This window comes from Notothenia rossii, assembly GCF_949606895.1.
Source record: "Notothenia rossii genome assembly, chromosome: 5".
Taxonomy (NCBI): domain Eukaryota; kingdom Metazoa; phylum Chordata; class Actinopteri; order Perciformes; family Nototheniidae; genus Notothenia; species Notothenia rossii.
In genome coordinates, this window is record NC_136903.1 from 38,175,122 (window position 1) to 38,198,681 (window position 23,560).

Genomic DNA, 23,560 nt, shown 5'->3' on the forward strand with positions numbered 1-23,560 from the left:
CAGACCGCAGGCAGGGGGTGGTTCCTATAAGGGGAGGATCCTATAGATATCCAATAGAATAATGACACTCAGCAGAAATACATACTGTAGGTGGCAGTAATGCAACTTAAGGGATTCCAGCTGCTTTTATAAATCTTCGCAGAAGAAGTCATTCATTCTTTCAAGATGGCCGAACAACACGTTGAAACAGCGGTAATGGTATTTTCCAGAGATGCATGTTTATATTTATTGTAATGTCATTTTTCTTAACACACAATTGTCTCGTTATCAAAGTACAACATTGACTGTCCAACCTCGTTAAGCGTTAATAAAGTAAATAATAGTTGTATGTGGTAAAAATGTTTGTGGTATTAAATGCTAACTTAGCATGATGCTATAAACACGTTGGCCTATAGTCCCGTTTGCAACCGGGCCTACTCTATTGTTGTAATAACGTTAAGCTTAGATAGGTCAATAGATTATCAGGCTCGGTAACAATACTGATTTGTGTTACCAAAGCTGATTATCTAATTGACCTAAGGTTAGCGTATATGCTGTGATGCTAACCAGCACTTAGCATGATGCTAGTGTACTGTTGTGTACTTTTGTATTATCTTGGAAATATAAGTAGGCCTGCCCTACATACTGTAACTTAATCAAATAATATGGTATGGATTCGGATAGACAACATGGCTAGCTTGGTTGGTTGAATTGAGTAATAAGATGTGCGGTACTGATTAAGGTTGAAACTGTAACGGTTTGTAACTACTGGTTGTAATGAACCAGACGAGAGACGGACGCATCCTTTCAGTAAATGTCGGCTGCTAATCAATATGTAAAAATAACACTTCGGATGTGTCTTCTATAATTATGTAACATTAGTTATGGCATCATCAGAAATGTGGTAAAGTAATATGATTAGAGAAGAGTCACTGGTCATCTAACACATGCTTAATAGCTCACCTAACAGTATTAAAGACAGGTTAAAGAATGTAACATAATAAAAACTACCTAATATCGATAAGCAAAAACACTAGTTATATTATACAAATTATGTGACCCCTTGAGCTGCATAAACTAATAAGCAATCCAATTAAAATATAAATATCAAAGCTCATTCAAAAACTTTCCTGTCATTTATGTGATATGAATGGTTACTGTTGAAAGTGCAAATGAAAACAGTTTGAATAGTAAACAATTCCTAATTTTCTTCCAGATTCACCCAACTGTTTACAAGGGGGATGCCCTTCTAACACCCCTTTGTGAAGGCCCTAATAAGTACAAGTGCACATTCTGCAGCAAGGTGGGGGACTATGGCCATATTGTGGCACATCTGCAGACCCATAGAAGAACGGCTGTTAAACATGGAGGTATTTCTTAATCTAAATAAATGTTGCAGATCTTCCAAAATGTACAAATAGTTGACCAATTTTAGTTAGTCTAACCAATTAACTATTACTAACTAATATTATTCTCACGTGAAGTTGAATACAGTTTACATTTTTATATTGCCTTAAAGAGCATCTTGCAGGGGTTTTTTTTCTACATTTATGCTTAAACTTGCTTGAAAATTACAATTAAAAAAAGTGAATGGAGGATTTGATATGTTTTACGAGACATAAGGGCAGGAATTCAGAGGGAAAGGAGCAATTTTGAGCTCTGCTCTTAAAAACGGCTTTTTTTTAAGGTCATACGTCAAACGCGTCATATTACATCACAAAGGGTAAACATCTCCGCTCTCTGACCGCGGGTATAGTTAGTAGTTGCGTTGAGTTGAGCGGTTGTGTTTTAGTGAGCTGGTATTTTTCGGTAGTGTTACATTGTATTTCATAGGGATGTAACGATACCAAAAACTCACGGTACGATAATATCGCGATAACAAGTCCACGATACGGTATTTATCGCGATATTGAATAATAAAGGGAAGAAAGAAAAAATCAGAATTTTTTTTTCTTCAATAAAACATTTTTTTTACTCGGAAAATGTTTTTTTATTACATAATAAATCTGATTTTTACCGCATTTTTGTAGGATAGCAGTATTTTAAAGTGTCAAAAACAAAGTGACAGTAACAGACTGGAACAAGAAAACCAGTGTTTTTTTACCTACTAGTACTACCAAACAAAGTAAGCATTTTCTTTATGCTACTGCATCTCACAAATAAACAAGGACATTTAATAATCAGACCCTGCAATAAAATAAATCAAGTTTCACTTTAGCTTTTCAAGTAACTCAACTCAAACTCACTAGTCACTCACTCAGCATCATCAGACAGGTTTTTAGGAATATGAGAATGTCCACATTTCCAGGTATTTATAAGCTGGGATGTTTGGGCATTTACAATATCCCCTGCTCTGGAAAAAACTCTGTCGCTTGGTACTGATGTTGCTGGGACACCAGTGGTCGCGTTAACCGAATATTTTATTTAACAATGACGGAAAAATCTGAAAGCAGTCTGTCATTTTGACAGATCAGAACAAACTCGGAACAGCGCCAACGTTTCCCCGCAGCCAGGCTCTGCTGTTATGCCGTGTTATGCATGCCCTCCAAAAGGAAATGATATAGTTTCCAAACCGTACTTTGCCGTACAGATCAATACATGTCTGGGAGGTCTTGCTTTACGCTGTGCGCGTCCCACGAGGTGCATGCACACACGGCATAACATCGCCGGACAGCGAAAAAGTCTAACGCCAGGCTTATTGACAGGGCGAGATATAAATATATGGTTGATACTTGTCAATGTCTCGAGGTGTGTAAATGTAGCCCTGTAAATACGATGTCCTTTTGTGTTATCTGTTTTATTTTCATGTTGTAACCTACTTGCTGCCATGTTAGAGAGTTCTCTCTTGAAAAAGAGATCAATGATCTCAATGGGACCACCTGGTTAAATAAAGGTTTAAAAAAAAAAAAGTGTTTAAAAAAAGAAAAGTGTTTTTTTTTAAAAAACGGTATTGGGAAGTTTATTTACCGCGATATTCGGTATATCGTTACATCCCTAGTATTTCACCATTTGTAATCATGGTGCAGTATTGTGTTTGTGCAGGTTGCACAAATACCAGCCTGTCAGGACATCGAGTCCACAGTTTACCTCACGGGAAAAGGACCGGAGCTAGCGTTCGTTCCTGGGTGCGTTGTGCATCCACCTCCCTGCAGCACATACTCTCCACAGCTTTATCAGGAAACCGTATTACATCTCTCTCCCCCCCCCCTTCGCTGCTCTCTCTCTCTCTCCCCTCCGGTACAAGGCATCGTAATACGTAGTGTGGAGTTGCATTAGGTAACACTGTGGTGGCTGTACTGCTCCAGCCGTCTTCTTTGTGTTTGTTTGTTTCCCCCTGTCTGTGTGGTTTGTGTGTGCGTGGTGGCTGTCACTCCTGGCTCCCGGCTCAACCTCCACTCACCTGCTGCAATCAGCTGTGCACCCTCCCCGACTACACACCTGCTTTCCATCAAGCCATTTACAACGGCATATCAACGGAGGCTCCACAACCTTTCTCCGCCAGATCGTCAAGTATCAGCCGTATCTCGCGTCTCTCCTCCGGTACACAGCACCGTAGTGTGGATTTGCATTAGGTAACGCGAGATACGGCTGATACTTGCGCATTAGTTTCTGTTATGGATCAGTATCAACAGTCCTGCCAGTAACGTTACTATATTATCAATGCTACTTTAGTTATAGCCTGATATATGATAGCTAACTTCACAATGTTGATGTGACGTTAGCTAACATTCTGTAGCTAACGCCGGTCACTCACCAAGATAGCTGCCCAGTTCTCCACTGGTTCTCCTCACACCACAGCTCAATTTCTCTCCGATGGCCGTTATTTCTTCTAATCCTTGGCTGCTCCTGGTCTCTTGGACGCCTAGCAGGCTCATAATTATAAGGTTGTGGTCCGTCATATGCATTTGAATATTCATGTTCAACTTCTTCTGTCACTGCCGTTGTGACGAAAAGGGAGCTGAGCCAGAAGGCAAAGCTCTCTGTCTACCGGGCCATTTTCGTTCCTACCCTCAGCTATGGTCATGAAGGATGGGTCATGACCGAAAGAACGAGATCGCGGGTACAAGCGGCCGAGATGGGTTTTCTCCGCAGGGTGGCTGGTGTCTCCCTTAGGGATAAGGTGAGAAGTTCGGTCATCCGGGAGGGACTCTGAGTTGAACCGCTCCTCCTTCGCGTCGAAAGGAGCCAGTTGAGGTGGTTCGGGCACCTAGTTAGGATGCCACCTGGGCACCTCCCTAGGGAGGTGTTCCAGGCACGTCCAGCTGGGAAGACACCAAGGGGTAGACCTAGAACCAGATGGAGGGATTATATCTCTTCTCTGGCCTGGGAGCGCCTTGGGATCCCCCAGTCAGAGCTGGTTGATGTGGCCAGGGAAAAGAAAGTTTGGGGCTCTCTGCTGGAACTGCTACCTCCGCGACCCGACCACGGATAAGCGGGAGAAGATGGATGGATGAATGGAACTTCTTCTGTGTCTTCTGTGTCGAAACTAGCATTGGGATCCATGTTTATTAATACGTTACACCGGCCGCTCTCCCCCTTGTTTCCCCCATGTTACGTCACACGCGGGAGGTCACGTGCCGAGGCTTTTTTATGCGGAAGTGAAAATGTCTTACAAAAACGACGCCAGATGTCACTGTAGTGTATATTTCTGTATATTCTTTTGAAAATCTAGTGTATTCATCATTTTCCTACACATTTATTCACAGGTGTCTTTAACCTGGAAGTTGCTCTTTAAGAATGAAGTTATTTGTAAACTGGATTTCTCTTTGTAGGATTCACAATGTACAGGTGCAATGGTGTGTGTTGCAAATCCTCGCATTTCCACTGCTGCTACTGTGGGGAGATCAGAACCCAGCCCACTATTCTGAAACATGTTCAGAAGTGCGCAGGGGCAGCCTGCAGCATTGGATCACTTCGCCAGAGTAAGTGATGCACATGAACACACCAGAAGCAGTGGTCATAACCTTGTTCCCCCTAAACACAACTTAAACAAAACATGGGAAAAATGTATTATACATCTATACTGCTATAATGTAATCTATCCACTGTCTCCCCACCAGCCTCCACTGTCTCCTCCTCAGCCTCCACGGTAGCCTCCTCTGTCTCCTCCACAGCAGCCACTGTCTCCTACACAGCCTCCACGGTAGTCTCCTCTGTGTCCCCAGCAGACTACACCGTTGGCCCAGCAGCCTGCAGCGTTGGATCGCTTCGCCAGAGTAAGTGATGCACTTGAACACAACAGAAGCAATGGTCATAACCGTATTCCCCCTAAAGACAACTTAAACAAAACATGGGAAAAATGTATTATACAACTATACTGCTATAATGTAATCTATCCACTGTCTCCCCACCAGCCGCCACTGTCTCCTCCTCAGCCTCCACGGTGGCCTCCTCAGCCTACCCTGTCACCTCTGCAGCCTCCCAAATTGCCAGAGCATCTGTAGCCTCCACTCCACTCCAAGCCATCAGTCGCAGCAAAGTAGTCCAGTCAAGGGCCAAAAGGACAACATGCCCTTTGTGTAAAACTGAATTATATATGAAAAACCTCAAGACCCACATGGATCGACGTAACTCATCATCTGTTCCTGATATTACTTCTAATCACCATCTTCCATCCCAATGCTTAGACCTCAAAAAGGGCATTTTTGCTGTTGGAAAACATTTTCTGGGCTGAGAAACCCCATTCATGTACAGAAGTTCACCTGGTGAAACAGCCACCAAGTTGTTTGTGAGCTTGAAAATTGCAAGCAGGCATCAGAATTTTCCAGAAGAAGTAACTTATTAAGGTTTGAGTGTATTCATGTTAGGTCTCTGATATACTGTCCTACTTCATCCAAACCAGACGTCACACTGAAGGAGGAAGTTCTGTCAGATATGGTTGGGAAGAAATGGATTTCTGACAACACAAAAAGAAAGTGTCTAGTCAGAAAGGAGAAAGCTGAGTCTGAAAACAGCCCACTGAGTAAAGTGGTGACATTTTGCAGTGGCGCATCAAGAGTTTATGTGTCAGTACTTTAAACATGCACCTCATATTATTCGCGATTAGGGAGAGTGTCTGTATGTTATGACATAAAAAGAAATACTTGGCAGTGTCCATGCTCAAAGCCAAAGAATTCCTGTGCTCATAAGTCCATAGCAAAATGGCACTTGAATCAGACCCGACCTGAACTCTTCCTAAAGGTCCGAAGTACAGACAGTGATGTGTTTCAGACCTTTGTTGAATCTGATCCTGAAGGCCACAGTACTGAGGACATTCTCTATCCACCTGAGGGAGCCGCTTTGACATCACTTGTTCTTTACTTGTTGGACCACAAGAAATTGCCAGCTGTTCTGTCAACGGATGCGTGTTCACCGCAGAACATGGAGACACTGCCAAAGCGCCTCATACCTCTTGAGAACTTTTGCACTGTTTGCCCAGGAAAAATCCCTCTGTCGGATCATATGCCGATAACTCATAAAGCCAACATAGTGACATTCACTGGCATAGTAAAGGGTATGTTTAGTTTATGAATATATTAGTGATTAGTGAGGTCGTTACGGCCCCTACACATGGCGGCGTGCGTTGTCGCTTGCCGGCGGGGGGGGCTGAAACTCGACCAACAACCAATCACATGAATCTCCCGCCCCAGACACACAAGCACGCGGTTTGATTGGCTAGAGCTTGTACTGGCATATGATTCGATTGGCTGACGCCTCCGTCGAGGCGTCAAAAGTAGAACATTGCTCTACTTTTGCAGCGAGCACCGCGAGAGAAGCTACGCTTTGCTCCCACAATGCAGTTCGGCGAATCATGACGTCACCCCATTCAAAGTGAATGGGCAGAAGCGTTGAAGCGGCAACGCACGCCGCAGTGTGTAGGGCCCGTAATGGCCCCTACATGCCTTAGAGCATGCACAAGTTGAGGAGAAAATGGCCGGAGCCGGGTCCACCAAAGCCCTTTTCCCCCCGTTTGAAAATATGAAATGCTCTTTCGCCTAACATTTGCAGGAGCAAAAACTCTTTGATGGAAAGGCTTCAGTAAAAATGGATGTTAAAAGTCATTGCTTGGTGTTCTTAGTTGGTGCAATTTGAGAACTATAACAGTATTTTTAATTTGGAAAAGTAGAAATTAAAATTGTCCGCAGGATTGGAGTTTTTGTTTTGTTTTGCCAGTCTTTTACTGAAGCATGCTACTGGGATCTGACCTGTTCTTTATCCTCCTCATTACTATACAGAACGTCGGATTTTGTATAAATTCTCTACGGCACTAAACTAATTGATATGTTTGTGTGTTTCCACTGGGTACTCCTTAGACATCCGACATTGTGTCTCACGAAAGACAGCAGCACTGAGAGGCCTGCCGAGATGACACAACCAAGTTTCTTCTGGAGTGTTTGGTAAGTAACACTAACTGTAGGAAATAAACGTACACAATACAAGTAATATTGCTTAATGTAGCTTAAACATTTTATGACCTTATAGCTTATGCTAATCATTTATGCATAATACACTTTGTGTAAGATTTAAGATTATTTGGAGCCCAGAGATGTTTTCACCTCATGAACCAGAGTGCGATGAGTTCACCCAAAATTAAAAATAAATATCAGCGCTGTTTGAGAAACAGCCAACCCGATACAGCTGGCCATTGTTGTCTGGTGTTCTTTGTCAGAAAATACTTCTTTATAGAACTCGGCACAACAAGGTTGGTGGGTGATAGCCGCCGTGCTGTTGAGTTGCAATTATAACTTCCACAAGCTGAATGTTAAGACTTTGTAGCTTGGTGCTAAAGTTAGAATCAGTGGATATGTACAGACCTCTCTACTGCCTTTGCATACCTCTTCGGCCTACTTTATGCACTGAACATGGATTATCCAAAGGAGATCAGGTATACCTTTGAAACCATTCAGACTTTTACGAGCTTGGCTCTCGATGCTCGCAGCGCATAAGGTCTCGGAAAACAAAGCTTTTGCTGTGAATGTTAATGGGGAAGCCAGATATGACTTTAATCTATGTTTCGCATGTTCTAGTGCATTGTGGTTATTGCTCATGTAAGACCTCACAGCATTAATTTCATTTTAAGCATATAAGTTCTCTTCTGAAATAGAGAATCAAAGAATGTGTGGATGTGTAAGTTGCCAGTTCAAAAGAGGGGCATATCCAGTATTTCTACTGTTCAAGTTCATTGTTAGTGATCAGGTAAAACTTCAATGTACTGTATGTAGATGCTTGCACATGCAGTCCTTTTAAGCATGAAGTCCCATTTGCCTGTGAAATTGAAATGTGTGGAATTGTTAGTTGCCAGTTGACAAGAGGCACTGGATTGTAATTGTTATATTTGTTTATTCTTAAATTCTTTGATTGTGATGTGCTGAAGAGGCTGAGGCCTGATATATCACAATGATGTTAGGTGTGTGAATCCTATTTTGACCTGATGGATAAAAGCAGAAGCAGAAACGATCCTCAGAATCTGTGTTCAAAGGCCATCATAATTTTCTGTTTAAAGCAGCTTTGCTAGATGTTTATTATGTCAAGAAATGTCCTTAACGTGTCTTATGTTGCAAAACGTGCATTTTTTCAAATCCATATCTTCAGCATGTGAAGAATGCATGTTATCAACGTCTAGCAAAGCTGCTTTAAACAGAAGATGATGATGGCATGAGGTCTGCGAGACACAGAGGAACTCAAGCTGAGCACACACACACACACACTCTCACAGCCGGCTGTGTGTGTGGAAATCCGTTACGTCACTTTACTGAGGATGTAAACAATGGAAAAAGAGAAATGTCCAACAAGGCAGCACAGACAGGTATTTTCTGTGTTAGAGTTGTACTCGCTAAAGGGTGTACTTTGAGGGGTTGTGACTCTGCAGACCGTTTACATGCAGTAAAAGCTACATAACACACAAGGGGACGGGTAATAACCAGAAAAGCATGACATGGGACTTTAAGAGAGAGTGTTTTGTGTACAAAAGATGTTACAAAATGTAAAAAAAAAATAAGAAATGTAAGCTTGTGGACAAAAGATGTTACAAGATGTTCATATCATTAAATCTGAATAAATAACTGAATAAATAATGGGCTCTTTTTTTGTTTGTTCATTTTAGTTTATTTTCAATGTTGATTGCAATCTTCAGCGTGACAATATCACAATGTCGATTCGATGACTTTTTCTAATCTGATAATAACATTGTTTCAATGTATAATGCAACGCATTATATAGTTGAATCAATGTTGATCCAATTCTACATTCTTTCAATGTTGGTCATATCGTAATTGAATCAAGGTTGATTCATTGTTGGGATTGGTTGAAAATTCAATGTTGTTTCAATGCTGATCATAGCGAGCACATTCACTGTTGTTTCAATGTCTGACATCAATGTTGAGCACAATCTTCAGCGTGTCAATATCTCAATGTTGATTCAATGACTTTTTGCTATCTGGGAACGCTGCGCTGTCTGTCTACATGATGTGGCATCTGTTTCATATGGGTGTTTCCATAGATCTTCCATAGATCTCTTTATTTTCCCCTCAAAATCCACCAGATTGATGCATTTAACTCCAAAATTAAAAAAATATCTTACCAGGGGAGCATGCCCCCGGACCCCCCTGGGTCGTTCTACAGAAAAGGTGGAAGTACTGTCACTTACTTTTGCAGACACCAAAATACATGACGTTGACCTAACACTCACATTCATTATATATGTTGAATAAATAGAGATTGTCTTTGCAATTGTACTAAATAAAAAATGGTTTTATACATAAATTGCAATTTATTTAAAATGCCAAGTTCAAGGAACTGCCTTGTCACTTTGATCATACATGGAAGTGGAGCCTATAGTTTTAATTTAAAACATTTTTTTTCAATAAATATGTCTAATTTATATTTACATAACATTATATAACACTGAAATGGTAAAAAAACAAGACTCTAATTATTAATAATATCAAATACATTTCAGTCACCCAAAATTACATCATTGGTGTTACTGCTACACAAAACGCTTTTATTTTGAAATAATGTACTGTCTCTGAAGTGCCTCCTGTAACAAGAGATCATTTGAGACAGTGCAGTGGACAAAGACATAAGGAAAGTCAGATACTTCTTACTTTGTTTGTTAAAGGTGTCATTTTATCTTCAAATTGTACGTGCGTCTTTCAAGTCTGTCATTAGTGTTACCAATTTCATAGCCCTAGGGCTGAACATTTGAATGGGAAAATGTATTGTATTGAAGAGTTAAACGATTTTGATATTGACTGAAGCCATATTTGGTCTGACACATTGCAGCCATTTTGTTAAAATGTTAGTGTTTTCTCCAAATTGTCACTGGTGTTACTCTTCTTCCTGGTAACACGTAACACCAGTGACATTCCTATACAAATAAGCTTTGTATAATGTATAAAAATAATAAAAATACTTTAAGCTCTACTTGTTGTGGATTCATCAAGTTAAGAGATAGTTATTGCTAACAGGTTTTAGATGTGTTTAGAAGGAATATATTTCAGCAGATATGTATCACCCAGATTCCACCTTTTCAGTAGAAAGACTCCCCCTAGAGGATTTGAGGCCCACCCCCAAAACATGTTCACATGGATAGGTTCCCAAATACATTTGCAATTCTTTTTAAATAGTAACCCCTTATTACTGGTGTGTGTGTGTGTGTGTGTGTGTGTGTGAGAGTTTCAGTGTTCAGTGTGTGTGCGCGTGCATGCGTGCGCACGCGTTAGTTTCAAAGACCCCCATAGAGCTCAGTTTAAAACTCGAACCCTTACTACTGCCTGCTTACACCTATATGCTGTGAGCTGATTATCGAGCCTTCATTGTAACTGTCACGGGTGTACTGTGTATCTGCATTTGGGGATTGTTGCAGTAGAAAATTCAACTGTAGCGCCCGGTACCTTCATGGGAAACCCTACATGTTTGAGCACCCTCTATGAAACGTCAAGCTACCCCACAGAACAGGATGCCAGAACAGGAAACAGGATGACACCACAAGGCAGCCACTCTGTTTCACCAAGCCTTGCAGACTCAGAATGCAATCTACTGGTGAACAATGCATCACAACTACAAAAAATAATAATTTATACAAAAAAGAGGCAAGGTCGAGCTTCAAAGAAATGTCAAGTACATATAGGCCTACCAAAAATATTGAAAAACATGAATTATAAAGCTTAAATATTTCCTTAAACCATGAAAAGAAGCTTTCCTCACAGCCTGTTTCACAGCAAAAGAGGGCGCAGTCTGCCGCATTTCCGCCTATGGAGCTAAATCTCGGCCAAAAGTTTTGCTAAATTTGAAAAAATCTAATGTATTTGGAAATTCAAGTTTTGATCCTGAACTTTGACTACAAATAAGTATTTGAAAATTGTTTTCAGGTTGAATATTACTTTTGATTCAGCATAGCAATTCTTTTATTTTTTATTTCATTACTGTATTTTTTCAAAGTTCAGGATCAAAACTTGAACTTTCAAATACATTTTATTTTTTAGAATGAGCAAAACTTTTGGCCCAGATTAAGCTCCATACGCCTAACATCTTTAAACACAAAATATAAATATGGTCTTCTTTAAAATGTTGTAGGCCTAGTGATTAATTAGTAAAATGCTCTTTCTTGGTATAGGCTTATCCAGGCAAAAACTACCGTTTTACTCTTCTTATAAACAGTTTACTGGGGTGGAAAGTAACTAAGTAGGCTACTGTAATTAAGTAGGCTACACGTTTGAGGTACTTGTACTTTATCCGATTATTTTTGTTTTATTCAACTTTATACTTCTACATTTTGAGGCACATTTTGTACCTTTGAATCCACTATATTTATTTTACAGATTTATTTAGCCTACTAGTTACTTTATAAATACACATTTTGACACGCAATACTTAAAATATGATTACAACAATATTTAAGTAACTGAAACAATGAGTGGGTTAACAAATAATTAATTGGCATGAAATTTGCAAGTTTTGTGTTTAAAGATATTTGATATTTTCAGTTTCTCAAATGTGAAGATGTGCTCCTTTTGCTCTAAAATTATTTAAAATTATTCAATATATTTAAAGTTTTTTCTTCGAGGAGTACTTCTACTCCATTGCAGTACATCCTACTCATAGACTGTGATCCTACCATAGACTGTATGGATCCTACTCATAATTAAACACTTAGGCCTACTAATGTAGGCTACTGTTCTCTATGCGGTACTTATACTTGAAATTGAGTGTTTTTACAGTGTGTTACTAGTAGGTTACTTTTACTCAAGTAAAGAACATGAATACCTTTTCCAAACCTGACAGTCTACGGCAGCCAACCCCAATTAGCGGCCCGCGGGCCAGATCCGGCCCGCGAGAGGCAATAGCATGGCCCGCGCTGATCTACTGGCATTCACTTGTTATAACATAAAAACATAAAATAAAATGTCCGCGGTTTCGCTTTATTTTGACCTCCGTCGACACTCGTAAACCTGACCCATGACCTTATCGCGTGCATATGCAAGACGTGCTTCGCGCGCGCTTGACTTACTCGTCACCACCTGGAATAGCGGCAAAAACATATAAACAATAGCTCGCCAGCTAGACGCCTGTCATCCCAACCCAGCGATTGACCAACATGACACTAACGGGCCGTGGATAACTCAAACCCAGGATGGAATTCGCAAAGAAGAGGAAGGTAGACCAGGAGAACCGTCAGTTCAAAACTGACTGGACTGAGAAGTATTGTTTTTTTTTACCGGACCACGTCAATGCTAAACCGACTTGTTTGATTTGCATGCAGAATGTAGCTGTAATCAAATCAGACAACCTGAAGCGGCACTTCACCTCTATTCATGCTGCCAGTTTTAATGCTAACTATCCAGAGAAATCCGACCAGCGCACACAAAAGATAGCAGGTTTGCTTGCATCATACAAGCACTCTGTTTCCACAATGTCGAAAACAACATCGGCACAAGAGAGCGCAACAGCTGCCTCATTGCACGTCTCTTGGACGCTTGCTAGAGCCAAGAAGCCGTTTGCTGATGCTGAGTTAATTAAACGGTGTGCGATAGACATGGCTCATGAAGTTTTAAATCATGATGAAAAACAACAAAAAAAGGTTGTAGAGCTATTAAAGCAGGTGCCGCTGTCGGCTAACACGGCAACCAGAAGAGTAGAGGTTTTAGCGGAGGAGTGTTTTTCCAGTCTACTCACGGATTTGAAGAAAACAGAGGCTATATCCTTAGCCATAGACTCCTCCTGTGACCGAACCGACATGGAACAGCTGTCTGTGTTCGTACGATTTTTTGATGGGAAGATATTCCGGGAAGAGCTACTGTGTTTGCTTACTCTGCCCGGGCACACAACCGGGGAAATAATCTTCCACGAGCTGACACAGTTCTTCGAAAAGAATGGTTTGAATGTGAGTCAAATCGTCTCTGTTGTAACCGACGGGGCTCCGTCGATGGTTGGAAAGCACAAAGGCTTGGTAAGCAGGCTTTCCGCCGTTAACCCGGCGCTTCTGACATTTCACTGCATCATTCACAAATCAGTGTTGTGCGCAAAACTGTGTGGAAAAATGAAAGAAACGATGGATACTGTGACGAGACTGGTTAACTTTGTGCGTGAGAGCTCTAGTCTGCAGCATCGCCTTTTTAGATCGTTGCTAGAGGAAATGTCCTCTGAACACAAGGATCTCTTACTACACAACGATGTTCGCTGGCTGAGCAAGGGCCGTGTGTTGGAGAGGGTGTGCGACCTGCGTGATGAACTGGTGTCGTTCTTATCAAGCCTGCAGGGCCAAAAAGCCCATGAGTTTTTGAGCTTTTTAACTGACACCAAGGTGATAGCAGATGTTCATTTTTTGTGTGACATCATGTCTCATCTAAATCACCTTAACCTGCAGCTGCAAGGCAAGAACCACACTGTTGCTGAGATGTACGAGGCGGTTGAAGCTTTTCGGTCAAAGCTGCACCTTTTGGAGAGAGATATTCATGGGAGGAAGCTGCACTTTCCACGTCTGCGTGAGCACTGCGAGAAGAATGAAATGCCGGAAGATCCAGTAATGAAGGATTTTGTGTCAAAACTGGCAGAAAACTTCAAGGAGCGATTTGAAAGCTCCCCTAAAATCTCACGTGACATCCTCTTCCTCAGACAGCCGTTCTCTGTGTCAGCAGACGGGCAGTGGACTGGAGAGGCCAAAAGGCTGGTGCCTTCCATAGAAGAGGGAGCTCTTCAGATGGAGGTCTTAGAGATGGGAAGCTCTGAGTTGCTGAAAGCTCAACACAAGGATGCACCAGTGTGTGACTTTTGGATCAACATGGTTCCCCAAGCTCGTTTCAAAAACACCAGAGCTATTGCTATGTTCCTACTCACAATGTTCCCCTCAACATACATCTGCGAATCAGGATTTTCTTCAATGAATGCTATCAAAAGCCAGGACAGGAACAGACTCTCCAGTGCACATCTTGGACAGTGCCTCAGGATTGCCACAACAGAATACAAGCCCAACATCAGACAGGTTGCCTCATCCCGCCGCTCTCACTTCTCTCACTGATTGGTGAGTGAACAACATCAATTTATTTTTGCAATTTGTCAATTCTATTGTGGTATAATAATTATTAAGACAAAAATAACCATTTTATAGTTATATTTTATATGTACATTCATTTCCTAAATAAAATGCTACGCAGCGTAATTAAAAACAAATTATTAATATGATAGATAAAAAACCTTGGATAATGCAGGGCTTTTAACAACAGCCCACAAACTGGTTAAATTGAATACAACATTAAAATAATATATTAAAAATAAAGTAAAAAAAAAACAATGCTATTTGTTATTTACAGCCTGATATTATTTGGTACACATATTTAAAAATGTTAAAACTGATAATGTGGTGAATTTGGTACGACATTATAAAAGTAACTAACTGAAACTCTCTCTCTGTCTTCCTGTCTTTCCCTGTGTGTGTGTGTGTGTGTGTGTGTGTGTGTGTGTGTGTGTGTGTGTGTGTGTGTGTGTGTGTGTGTGTGTGTGTGTGTGTGTGTGTGTGTGTGTTACAGTGTTTGCTGAATTGGATGTGGACCTGTCTGACTATTTGATCAGAGTTCACTCTGTTGTTTTTTATTTTTGTTTTATTGTTATGCCCCATCAGACCACAGCAAAATCATTTGTATTTGTTAAAGCATTTATTTATTATTATTGTTAATAAATGTTTGATTTCGGTCTAATTTTGTTTCAAGGATGCATTTTTCCTTTACTCTCAACACAGGGTTTGTTTAATTACTACTGCCACTACTACAACAATTATAATAGAGGTAACATCTGCACATAGTGTAAAACAACTTTTAGTGACACATAGCATTTTGGCCCTTAGCTTGTCATGCTTGAAAAAAATTGGCCCTTTGGTAAATATAATTGGGGAACCCTGGTCTACGGCTTTAATCTTATGTATTTTATTAATAAACTCCGCCGACGGGGCAACGCCGTAGTTAAAAACGAGCAGCACCGCGCATTTTGATGACGCCATCACGAGCCACAACAAAAACAACAACAGAACCCAGCTGTTAGCAGCTAACTAGCCGGCCTAGTTACTGAACACCGTTATTTTCAGATTTTTTAAAAGTGAGATGTGTATTCGTTGCTTTACACTTACTAATACGTTCGCATACAAAGCAAACTCTATAGAAAACAGCAACAACGCGTTTTATTTATGTTTTATCTCATATTCCTTGGTCTCTGATCTGCTATCGTTAGCTTCTAACAGGATGTCTTTTGGGAGCCCGGTCCACTGAGAGGTAAATACTCCACTGTTGTCTGGATGGCGGCAGTGTAGATGGTGAGGGGCTGAGAATCTATTATGGGATGTTGTTTGGGCAGAAGCTGAAAGGTAACTGTCCCCAAAGCAGGAGGGCTCGAGTCATGTTACACACTGATATGTCACTGTAGTGTTTATTCAATTACAATTGAGTGTAATACCGTGATTAAAGTGAGCATTTGTTAATAACAGCAACTATACGTTTACTCAGTGGTGGAAGAAGTAATCAGAATGTTAACTTGTGTAAAACTAGATTGTTCAAATACTTTGTTGCAAGTAAAAGTCCTGCATTTAACATCTTACTTAAGTAAAAGTACAAAAGAATCAGCATCAAAAGTAGGCTACTGGTAACACGTAATGGCCTATTTCAGAATCATATATTTTGATTTATTTAGGATTATGATCATTGGTGTATTATTTTCATCCCAGCTGGTAAAGGTTGAGCTACTTTTAATTACTGTTGGATATCACATATATGACAACTTTGATTAAATAGTTGATTTATGTTTAGTAGGCCTATTGGGTAAAATCTAAATCTGAAAAGTAATTAGTAAGCTGTTAAATAAATGTATGGAGTAAAAAGGTATCCAACATGTAGTGAAGTAGAAGTATAAAGTAGCATACCCTGAAAATGCGTTGCTAAACTACCTCAAAATGTTACTTAAGTACAGTAGTTGAGTAAATGTACTTTGTTACTATCCACAACAACTTTTACTAAAGTTTACAGTTGTATTTGTAAGTAAATAGAGACTACAATGTTCCCCTCAGTGTTTGCATAAAGGACCCCTGCTTAAAGAGATCACATATTGTATGATTGAGTCTCCAGCCACATATATGATATTGATCCTGTACCTCAGAAAAAAAACTTTGAACTGAAGCCATGACAACAGGTGGAGTTTAAATACCACTCTGTGTTTGCTTCACATGTTAATGAAACTGATATTATATTGTGAGTTCTGGTATAGTGTTCCAAATTCCCGGGCATACACTGAGCTGTAGTGGATACATGAGGTTCATTCTTAATAAATAAAAAAGTTTTTAGAATTTAATTTGTACTTATTTATTTTTTATTACAGTTTTCTTTTGTATTGTGTTTTTTTGTTATGGTTTATCTACTTATTTATTGCATGTTGGTTTGCTTGCTATTTTTGGCTAAATTAAAAGGATTGAACTGTTAAACAAATACTATGTGACCCTCAAATAAGGAATACAAAGCTAGGTAGATTCTGATTATTATGACCTCAGGCATGTTGTATTGCCTGCTTTAAGACAGACCATTTCACAAACCAGTGGGTATTATTTATTTGCAGCATCTTAAATGACTTCCTGTCTGTTTATACTTTGTTTCTTTATCTCTTCCCGAAGGCTGGATATATTTATGGCAAAGCCAGACCACAAGACCACCCGGTGGAAAGTCTGACCTCCACCAATGACCACCAACATTATATCATCATCTGTCATCATGTCGCCACGAAAAAGAACCCTGGTCCCTGTCAGCAGCCGGAGGAAAGCAGCGGACGACTACTTCCCCTTCAACTTGCTGCCGGTGGAGTGCCAGCTGCACGTCCTGTCCTTTCTGAACGAGGTGGATAAATGCAGCTGTGCTCTTGTCTGCCTCAGCTGGAGCTGCCTGGTCCGCTCCTGGAAGCTGTGGCGGGTGGCCGACTACTCCCGGCGCGGGGTCTTCCACATGGGCCAGGAGGGGCTGCTGGTTTCGAACCGGGAGTTTGAGCGCTGGAAAGCCTGGGTCCACCACTACACCCACCACCTGGTGTCCCGCAGGGCCAGCCTGCTCACGCTGAAAGCCAGCTTCGACCTGGGGGACCGCTGCAACAAGTGGAGCGAGCTGCTGGGCTACCTGCTGGACCACGTGCACTGCAGAGACCTCAGCCACCTGGACCTGAACTGGACCTTCACCCTGCTGGAGCCGTTGGACCTCAGGGTGCACTCCAGCTCCAGCTCGCACCAGGACAGCATCACCAAGATGGACCAGGTAACTGCGCTCACTGATTAATTAAACTGATTTACTTAAAACAATGGCTGGTGCTTTAGCCTTGTAGTATTGTTCCTGATCAGCCTGCCCAATCCAATGAATATGACCAAAAAGACAGTAAAGTCAACTTTATTATCAATTTCTCTGTGTGTGTGATACAAACACGGAGATCGAAATGCCGTTTTTCACCGTCCCCAAGACTTAGAAAATATAAAAATATATGTGTATAGTTACATACATACACACCCAAACACCCACTTAAATATATATATATATATAGACACATATACTGTACATACTTTATACACACTTTAAGAGGTAATAATATTTTTATATATATAAACAGATTAGTGTCACACAATTTATAGATTTAACAATTGAACAATAATGAGTAATAAGTAATCTTACACGTTTTTGATATGCTTGAATCCCATTATGAGTGGAAAGGCTTCTTAGTAGAGCTGCACTATTAATTAAAAATGCTTAGCTACTGTGGTTGACAGTAATACTACAAATTCTACTTAATCCAAATCAGGTTTAATGCCTGGTTCACACATACATTGAATTGGCTTTTGTGTATAATGGTGCATAACATAAACGGGGTTAGATGAAGAAAGTTGTTGAAAAAAACAAGCAAATGTCAAACTATTCTAACTATATAATAATATGATTCTATAATGATGTGATATTTCCTCCATGCACATTCCACTGTTGCACAAGTCTCATGTGTAGTTTATATGTTTCCATACAAACTGCTGAAGGCTTTTGTAAAATAGTGAACCCCAAAGATCCAGAGAGGATCAGATATGCTTTATTGATCCCAAATTGGAAAGCAGCATATTAACAAGGCATTTCACATGAGCTTTAAATACAATGAAACAGATTACAATTAAGGCAAAAATAGAAATAAGTAAATGTATACACATCAACATCAGAAAAATATAAATCTCAATCTCTAGATGTATGGCAGCCATTCCATTCCAGTGTCTGTTGAATTCCTTTTATGTTCATTTTACTAAAACTCATACCTGTACATTGTTATTTTTCCAGAGCTGTGTATCTGAGAAAGAATGCACAATGAAAGATACACTTCATTGATCCCCCTAGGGGGAAATTCAGTTTTAGACCAATCTCATAATACACAAATATAAACATATATACTATGTAAAAGTGTGCATTACAGTTTTCTAAATATAACATTTAGATGCAGTGAGGTAGTGTGAGTGCAATATATGCACATTTTTGTAGGGTCCTTGAAAGAAAAAAAGTAACTATGGAGAATATGCAAAGCTCTGCAGAGGAGGTGTGCGTAACCATGGCACAAATATGGCATGAAACTAAATGTGGACGGAGGTTTTTCACTGCAGACGTTTGACTTGTCAAACACTCTGTAACTAATGGTGTAATTACCTGCTGCGGCCATTGTTAATGATATAGGTTCCACTTTTCTGCTGCGACTGCTAGGAGTTCAAATGTCTGCTGCCAAGATGGGCTTGGTTTGATTCAGGTTTAGCTTATTTAGTTGTGCCTGTAGGTAGATTTTGTTTGCAGTAAAAATACACGGTATCCATTTTGCGTTTAAAACAACACGGTCAACTTGCCAATCGTTAAAAAGTATCCTAGACTCCATCATATTACAAAACCACTAAAGAAATCTGGCAACTTTGCTCATTTTCTGACTAACCCTTTCCACCAGATGATTTTATAAATTCTATAAATATCATTTTTGGGAGTGATAATGTGGATGTTTTTTTTTCTTCAAGAAGGCAGCTTGTCAGAAATGTTGGAACTGCTAGTTATGTGTTCTTGGTCATACCAATATACAGACAATTTTCCAGGAAACTAACCCATGGTTGACCTGTTTGTCTGACTTGGCAGGTGACCAGTTTCCAGGAGCTGCTGACCAAACTCACCCACAGCTGCCCCCGCATCTCAAAGATGCGTTTACACTTCGACTGGTCGGACATGTCCATGTCGCTGCTCACCAACTTCCAGCAGCTTCGAGTCCTCGAGCTCAAGTACTTCTGGGTCTTCAAAGGAGTGACCCCGTCGACGCTGCAGCACCTTACCAAGTCCCTGCCTAACCTGAAGTCCCTGACTCTACAGATCCTGGTGCCGCTGAGGAACCTGGGCATCTCGTACACTCTGGAGTCTCAGTCTCTAGAGTTCCTGGACGTGTCCCCCAGTCGAGGCTTGGTGTTCTCCTGCCTGAAGCTTCCCGCCCTGCGCGAGCTTCGAGCCAAGAAGATTGTGCGAGGAATCACCCTGGACCGGAGGACCCGGCTGAGGATCCAGAGCCGCTGGCCCTGTCTGTACCATGTCCTGCGGGAGGGCACGCCCCGGCTCCAGGCCCTCAACAATGAGAGGCTCCTCCCCACATGGAGAGAGGAGAGATACGGGGAGATGTCGGCCATCCTGGAACAGTCCTGTTACTGTGTGCAGCATCTAGACAGCTGGCTCTGGTAGCACATTGCAGCAGTGACCATTAGCAATAAACCGTTTAACATGTGCGTCCCCTTTTGAAATAACATGGGGTGTTTCTCAATGTCGAGGAGGCTTGCTTGGTAGCACATGTACCTCCGAGTGAATTCCTTCAGAAGCGAGGCAAGAATGGCTCTGGAGCAGCTTTCCTCGACATTGAGAAACACCCATGGTGTGACATGGTTATGGTGGCCGAAAGGCGCAAACGCTCTACATGACACAAAACATTTCCATTAGGAGAAACCATGCTAATATAAAAAGACAAATGTGCTAAAACAAATGCAATGAAGAAACATTTTCACTAACTTGACAACACATGCAGCATTTAGAAAAACATTCCCCAATGTGAAGAAACATGCGCAGCGTTTACTAAAATAGCTTGAAACACGAAACTCTGCAAGAAGCTCAAACACAACGGAAACCAGGGGACATCAAAAAGTGACATGTGTTGTCAGGTTGGAGAATATGTCTCTTCATGTGTTTTGGCACATTTGTGTTTTTTTATCTGCATCGGTTCTGAAGCTGCATGGAGTTCCTCCTGATGGAAGTGTTGTGGGTTGTTGTAGCGCGTTAGCACCTGTTGGCCACTGTACATGGTTGCACATTGTACACAAAATGATCGTCGAAATAATTCAGCAGTTTTTCTTTTTAAAATTCTTTAACAGGAAGTTACAATCGAAAACAAGTCTAAAACTTTTATTGAGATTGCCCATTATCTCCAAAAGTGCTTCATGCTAATTGTACGGAGCCCTGGAGGGTTCATAGAGAGAAAAATAAATAAAACGTGGCCACGTTTTACTAAAGCGTGCGCACGAGTTACTAAAGCGTGCGCACGATTTAATAACTAAAGCGTGCGCACGATTTAATAAAGCGTGCGCACGAGTTAATAAAGCTTGGCCTTGTTTTATTTATATTGAGGGATTCCTGTCCGTGACTCACAGTATCTGCTGCCCACAGCTGTTTTATAGAAGGAAAACCTCCTTCACTTTATGAAATCTCTGCGGCACCAGTGGCCTGTGCTACGAAGCAGGATTCGCTATTTACACTATTCATTCATGAAGTATGACACTGCGCTGTCAGCACGCGTCTCCATGTTTGTGATTGGTCAAATGTTGCTAACCCCGTCCCTTTCACGTGAACGCGCTCTCAGCCGGTCAGAGAAACCCTGGTTGATTTACTGAGTTGATAACCAGCTTCGCAGGACCGCTTATCGACATTGCGTTTGTTAGGGCTAGTTAAGCCGGGTAAATCGAACATATCCAGGGTCTGTTGAACTGGCTCCGTAGTACAGGGCTCTGGAGGCAGTAACGTGTAACTCAGCAGAATCTGAGAAGAGCAGCACCAGCTGCAAAGAGCTGTGCCTTTTACTGTTTACTTCACTGTGTTTCCCTTCATTAGAACCGCTGAATAGAGATCGAGGCTGCTACGTTTAACCACACACACCTATACACACATCGAACTACCAGAGTATTCCGCCTCGTTTTATGAAGGAGATGTCCTGTCACCGGGGCGCATGGTGTGTGTGTGTGTGTGTGTGTGTGTGTGTGTGTGTGTGTGTGTGTGTGTGTGTGTGTGTGTGTGTGTGTGTGTGTGTGTGTGTGTGTGTGTGTGTGTGTGTGTGTGTGTGTGTGTGTGTGTGTGTGTGTGTGTGTGTGTGTGTGTGTGTGTGTGTGTGTGTGTGTGTGTGTGTGTGTGTGTGTGTGTGTGTGTGTGTGTGTACGCTCAGCTCCGCTCTGTGTGCGTGCTCGGTGTGTTTGTGTGTGTCCGACACCACCGGCATTTGTTTTCAAATGACCACGAACAGTAATTTACACAAATCTGGTTCTCCATAGTTATATGTGTATTCCCAAGTGAAAGAAATTCGTTTAATCTTAATCTCGATGTGATAGTCCTGCCGGAGTACACCGGAACGAACGATACTATCATAAACAAATGCCGCCCCCCACCCAAACGCCCCTCACACAAACACACACACACACGTGTGCGCGCACACACACAAAACGAGGCCACGCTTTATTAAATCGTGCGCACGCTTTAGTTATTAAATCGTGCGCACGCTTTAGTAACTCGTGCGCACGCTTTAGTAATTTGTGCGCACGCTTTAGTAAAACGTGGCCACGTTTTATTTATTTTTCTCTCTATGAACCCTCCAGGGCTCCGTATAATTGCACTCGGGCAAGAATTAATATAATTGTATTGGTACAAATGACATAATTAATTCCGGTTCTTGATAATTCCTTAATGAATTGAACTTTTACACTGTTTTAACAAAGCAATTTACCTATGTTAAATCAATACCTTCCTGGGATTGTAGCCCATGCTGTATGGACAGATGTTTCTGGTGTTTGAACTACTACTATTACTTGAAAATGAGCTTTGTACAGATATTACAAGTGGAAGTGTTGTCATCTTTCTTCGTGAATTGAGGCCACACTTTGGACCCTTTCTTCCTCTCAGCCAGGACTTCTTCTTGCTGACATTTCTAGAATTCTATACGCATGCCGAAAAATGATAAAATCACTTGAAAAATCGGAGCTGAATAATAATTCCGATGGATTGGACGATTTTGGATTTGGATTCTGCTCCCTATGCACTGTGTTGTACTGGCCTGGATTACTTTTTCAACATCAACTACAGCTCTACCTGAAGTGTGCATGGTCCATGTACCATACATGAGACTAGATGATGTGTAATGGCTGCTTAGAGTTGTGAAAATTGCCTTTTTTTAAATGAACTAAAAGACAAAATTGTGAGAGAGAACTAGGGAATAATGTATGTGCTGTTTTAAATTCCATTCCTTTTTTAACCTGAACCCCAGCTGAACTCTGTGCTTTTGCAGTTTGCATTCTAAACAGTAGAGGTCCTTATTGTCAAAGATGGTGATTTGCTACAGCAGTGTGTGTGTACACATGCGCTTGTGTAACAGTTGTAATCCTTTCACTTCAGTTCTTGTGCTCATGTGTTGTACGTGTGGCAGGTGTGTGCTTGAGGCTCGTCACAATATTTCAATGTACATCCATGTGAGATTTGGTTGAGATGATGAACGTTTTGAATGTAGAAAATTTCACAAGATTCCTCATAAAGAACTGTATTCAATCTCTTCATTCACACGCAATTTTTTTATTTCACAAGCAACATTAACCGCTTGACAGATGATGGCTCTGATCCCAGAGATGACCCCCTGGTTTTTGAGAAAATAATCCCTCCTGAGCCAAGCAAATGCATGATGTGGGAGTAGAAGAATCTGACATTCTGACACATGCATTATCTGGGGACATTTCGCAGAATAAGAAGTGATACATTGAATTTCCTGGAAGAGAACATTTCCTTGTTCTGGGGAATTTTTT

At 41.0% G+C, this 23,560-nt stretch overlaps 3 protein-coding genes across 7 annotated transcripts; all 3 read left to right on the plus strand.

Annotated features, from left to right (window-relative positions):
* The first annotated feature begins 49 nt into the window (after positions 1-49).
* LOC307039597 (uncharacterized protein) lies at positions 50-9,032 on the plus strand. 3 transcript variants are annotated; one of them, XR_013808266.1, is made up of 6 exons: positions 51-192; positions 1,196-1,349; positions 4,752-4,901; positions 5,040-5,195; positions 5,334-6,472; positions 7,272-9,032. XR_013808266.1 is itself a non-coding variant. In XM_079681830.1 (5 exons), the coding sequence occupies exons 1-5, from the start codon at positions 166-168 to the stop codon at positions 7,325-7,327; spliced, it is 543 nt and encodes a 180-aa protein (XP_079537956.1). In that variant the 5' UTR covers positions 50-165; the 3' UTR covers positions 7,328-9,032. The 3 variants fall into 3 exon arrangements, 2 of the variants coding, with proteins under 2 accessions (XP_079537956.1, XP_079537955.1); XM_079681830.1 differs by lacking the exon at positions 5,334-6,472 and having other exon boundaries at positions 50-192; XM_079681829.1 differs by having other exon boundaries at positions 5,334-9,032.
* On the plus strand, positions 7,217-23,309 carry LOC307039596 (uncharacterized protein). Of its 3 annotated transcripts, none has more exons than XM_079681826.1 (3): positions 7,217-7,355; positions 17,105-17,732; positions 19,611-23,309. In XM_079681826.1, the coding sequence occupies exons 2-3, from the start codon at positions 17,169-17,171 to the stop codon at positions 20,196-20,198; spliced, it is 1,152 nt and encodes a 383-aa protein (XP_079537952.1). In that variant the 5' UTR covers positions 7,217-7,355; positions 17,105-17,168; the 3' UTR covers positions 20,199-23,309. The 3 variants fall into 3 exon arrangements, with proteins under 3 accessions (XP_079537952.1, XP_079537954.1, XP_079537953.1); XM_079681828.1 differs by lacking the exon at positions 7,217-7,355 and adding an exon at positions 15,306-15,811; XM_079681827.1 differs by lacking the exon at positions 7,217-7,355 and adding an exon at positions 15,306-15,719.
* On the plus strand, positions 11,451-15,152 carry LOC307039593 (protein FAM200A-like). Its single transcript, XM_079681823.1, has 2 exons — positions 11,451-14,479; positions 14,985-15,152. Exon 1 carries the CDS (start codon positions 12,593-12,595, stop codon positions 14,474-14,476), a length of 1,884 nt encoding a protein of 627 aa, XP_079537949.1. The 5' UTR covers positions 11,451-12,592; the 3' UTR covers positions 14,477-14,479; positions 14,985-15,152.
* Positions 23,310-23,560: the final 251 nt, after the last annotated feature.